Source organism: Harpegnathos saltator, unplaced genomic scaffold, assembly GCF_003227715.2.
Source record: "Harpegnathos saltator strain DR-91 unplaced genomic scaffold, Hsal_v8.6 scaffold497, whole genome shotgun sequence".
NCBI classification, from domain to species: Eukaryota; Metazoa; Arthropoda; class Insecta; order Hymenoptera; family Formicidae; genus Harpegnathos; species Harpegnathos saltator.
Window position 1 is genome coordinate 61,503 of NW_020230312.1, and position 4,495 is coordinate 65,997.

General features: G+C 40.3%; 1 protein-coding gene across 1 annotated transcript; it reads left to right on the forward strand.

Moving 5' to 3' along the window:
• Positions 1-2,250: 2,250 nt before the first annotated feature.
• LOC112589389 (putative nuclease HARBI1) lies at positions 2,251-4,495 on the forward strand. The gene is made up of 7 exons (XM_025302477.1): positions 2,251-2,329; positions 2,500-2,604; positions 2,828-3,066; positions 3,147-3,476; positions 3,563-3,707; positions 4,038-4,097; positions 4,314-4,495. The coding sequence occupies exons 3-7, from the start codon at positions 2,833-2,835 to the stop codon at positions 4,493-4,495; spliced, it is 951 nt and encodes a 316-aa protein (XP_025158262.1). The 5' UTR covers positions 2,251-2,329; positions 2,500-2,604; positions 2,828-2,832.

A 4,495-nucleotide genomic window follows, 5' to 3' on the forward strand; every position in this document is an offset into this window, starting at 1 on the left:
ATGTCCGTATTCCAATTTTGTAAAACATGTGAGAGAGCACTCGATATAAAACCCGCGTCACACGAACCTTACCTATGTCAATTAATTTTAAGTAAGCTGCAAGGACACGCATACACTGCTGTGGAAGGCTCACGTTATGATAACGTCGCGGAATTATTGCAAAAATTGAAATTAATATTCGGGCCAAATAAATCTCTCAATCAATATAGCGGCGAATTAGGCAATGCGTACATGAAGCCTCAAGAATTAATTTTTGATTATGTCGCGCGGATAAAAGAATTACGCACAGCCATTTTAGACTGTGAATTAGTACAAAACCGACACTTAGACAGATGGATAATCGACACTGTAGACAGGGACACATTAGAGAGTTTTGTCAATGGCCTACCGTCTGATTTACTAATTCGGGTTAAACTCGAGGGATACGAAGACTTAGAGGAGGCCTTTACTAAAGCCATACAATTATCTAAAACACTAGAGACTGAGACAAGTAGGCGCAAATCTTCTTTTCCAAATCGACCACTCCCTTTAGCGCGACAGGACACAAACCCCTTCAATTCGAGCCCTCAATTTAACCCCTCCTATCAAAACAATCAACCTCGCCAAATACTACAGCGATCGCCAATCCCCTTCGTGAAACCTCTGATTCCAGGGCAACCAGGTCCCAATGCCCCTTCACTTATTCTATGTCGCTATTGCAAAGCCCCCGGACACATAATGTCCGAGTGCCGTAAATTAGCTTATAGGCGGTCACTAGAAAATACAAGCACGCCCGCGCAAGCCGCCGCTCCGGAAAACGCGACCCGTGTCCCGGTCCAGAGCGATGCCCGCCGCGACACGGAACAGACAGGGCGTCCTATTCAAAAGTTGGTTCAATTTCAGGAGGAACCCGGAACCTCCAACGCATAAATTTAAATACAATCTCAGGAGACGTCCCGAACGTCATGCTTTCGTCGCCGAATCTTAACAAAACTGCTCTTTTTATGATCGACTCAGGATCCGCCGTGAACTTAATTCGACGCGATCTTTTAGACTCTGGCGTGCATGTAAATAATGACGTACAATTGACTCTACAAGGCATCTCACCTAAACCGATAATTACCATGGGATGTCTACAAATTACAATTCTCGGGAAACTTACTAACTTCCACGTGCTGCCAGATGAATTTCCTTTTAGAGAACACGGAATCTTAGGAAACGAGTTCTTTAAACAACACAACGCAAGTATCGATTATCACAATAAACGCGTCCGGTGCGAACAAATTAGTATACCTTTCATAGAGGAAGAATCCTTTGTGATACAACCACGTACCGTCGCTCCTTTCCACGTCATTATTTCTAACCCTGAGAAATCCAGTGGTTATATTCCTCTCCTGAATGTTGCACAGGGAGTTTATTTAGGAAACGCCCTTATTTCTAATTCTAATGGCAAAGGCCATCTTCCTATATTCAACACCACAGAATACAGACACACTATTCCAATTCCGGTAACGGAACTTCAAGATTACGGTACACCGGATATCGCGGAAATCTCTCACCTAGGTATAGATTTACTCCGCGATGCAGAAGCCACAGGTCCTCTTGGTGCCGTACATCAGGTTCCTAATTCCGATCTCGTTTCTTCTACTCTTTTACACACTCCGGATACGCAATCGAGCGAACGTTTAGGCACGTCACCCGGCTGCGGTGCCGATGATATTTTAGAATGTCGCACGGCCTCAGGTCCTCTTAAACGCACACGTACACCGGATACCACGGGAAGGTCGTACTCAGGTACTGACGCGATCCGCGGTGCTGACGCCTCTTGCAGACAGGCGAATGCTACAGGTCCTCTAGAACACACATCCTCACAAGTTAAACACTTTAAATCTCGTTTTAATTTCGTGAATCAAATAAACACAACGGATACACAGTCAGAACCTTGCTTAGGAACGGTAAATGTCTGTGGTACCGGCGATACCTTAGGGCATCCCTCGGTCTCTGGTCCTCTGTCTCATGCACACCGCCCACTCAATTCCAATTCCTGTAATAATTATTCTCACTGTTTATCGGATACGCACGCGACTAGTAACTTAGGTACAATCGTTTGCGGTGCTGTTGATGCACTAGAGTCTGATACGGCCGCTGTAGCGGGATTCTGTAACTCGTTATGCCGTCGTTATGTGCTCATAACGACAATTGTCGATTCGTTATATAACGTTACAACACTATAACGTCAAATGCAATTCTGTACGCGAATGGTAACGACTATTGTCGCTATTCATAACGAAAATCGTCGGTATGATGTCGTTATATGTCGCTATCATAACGCATGGTTCGATACCCCTCGGTACGCGTAACGATCACATAACGACAGTAGTGGTCTGTTCATTTTAACTGTACTGCTGATCTGGTGTAATAAGTTAGAGTGAGACAAGTACATTTTCCTCACTCTAACTTATTGCACCAATTCAGCAGCTAAAAAGAACAAACCATAAGTTAAAGGTTAAAAATGTTTAGAAGCGTCTGAAGTGTCGAAGTGATGAGTGTGTTCATTTAAGAAGGACTTCACATGTATACATCGTAAACATATATTAAAAGAAAAATTAACATTTAAGGAATTCGGTGAGTAAAAATTGACGTTGTTTATAATAATTGGTTTTCAGAAAGTAATGTATATTTACATCTTAATTCTTATATAATGTTTTGAACGTTGTATTAAGTTAATATGAATTTGCTCTTCTCCTTTCGATTTTTTTATTTATATACTCGTAAGAATTTTTATTTCCATAAAATCGACATATTTGGCATTTAAGCTTATGTATATTAAAAGTTGATTTATTTGAAGAGGACATGGCCCTTGACTATTTGGCGTGGGAATTAGGATTAGTGGTTGAAAGAGTGCGTCGACTAGAACGGCGTGTGGCAAGAAGGCAGCTGAGAGATGCTCAAAACCCTTTTCACATCCCACGAGATGAATTCATTGACTATTTTCGCCTTACTCCTGAACTGGTAATCGACATTGCAGCTGCATTAAGGATTGATTTACATAATGAACGACTTACTGGCTTAGTGCCAGAAATAAAGGTAACATTGGAACAAAACTATAATAATTTATAATATTTAATTTATAATATTGAAACATAATCTTGAAACATTAAATACAGGTGTTGATAGCCATACAATTTTATGCGCAAGGCAGCTATCAAAGAAGCGTTGGCAATCAATTCCAATGGATTGTTAGCCAATCAACAACAAGCCGTTGCCTCCATGCCGTAACTGAAGCGATTAATCGGCGCTTGCTGCGTAGATGGGTAAAATTCCCGATGACCGAAGAAAATCGACAGCAAGCGCGTGCAAAATTCTCCGCTACTTTTTACTCATTCGAAAGTGCTATCGCTGCTATAGACTGTACTTTTATTCATATTATAGCCCCTCATGAAAATGAAGAGGCGTTCATTAATCATCACGATCACCATTCTTTGAACGTGCAAGCGGTAAGTTTAATCACTTAGGAAGTACATAAATTGGTTTTCCTGCAAAACTTTTGTCTAATTCTAGCATTATTTAATTATACTTTCAGATTGTTGATCCAGATATGAAGCTGCTTAACATCAATCCACGATATCCAGGTGCACGAAACGACTCATACATCTGGAGTACATCACCAATTCGTCGAGCAATAGAATTTCATTATAATCGAGGAGAACGGAAAACTTGGCTGATCGGTGAGTGAACCTTTAGTCCTTATGAACCTTCAGTCCTTATGAAAATAAGGACTTCGAAGAACTTTGCAAAAGAAAATAAAAAACTGTAATAAGATCTTATATATTTTTATAAATACTGAATATTCTGTGTGACAGCCGTGTGCTCACATCGACGCCTTGTTCGACCGTCACACGTCGGTCGTATAATACTAAATAACGTTTGGTACACAAGAAAGAAAAACAAGATTTTTTCATTGTTTTTGAATAATTAAGATTTCATGTAGTTTTAACCTTTTATTTATTTCCCGAAATATTCAGTATATTCGTAACAATATTAATATTTTTCATTAGGCGATGCTGGATACCCTTTGGAACCGTGGCTCATGATACCATTGGTCGATTTTCCTGAAAGTACCCTACAATTTCATTATACGCAACAGCTCTGTAAGGCAAGAAACGTTGTTGAACGTTTTTTTGGTGTCTTCAAATCTGTATGGAGATGTCTTTCCTATCAGCGTGTGCTGATGTATAGGCCAGCATTTGCTGCAAAAATAGTTAATGCATGTGCAGTATAATGCATAATATAACTACATAATATAAGAATTCAACACCGTTTGCCTGTTGAAGAATTGGAAGCACCAATAGCTGCTGATAATGGTGAATATGAAAATACTGGGCTCATTGATAACGAAGATCTACATCAAAGAGGACCGCGCGCTTTAGCTCAAAGAATACAACGCCAAATTATGAGAGAAAGATTTCCTAATTATCGAGATGCACAAGATGAAGAGCCTGCTGAAAATGATTAA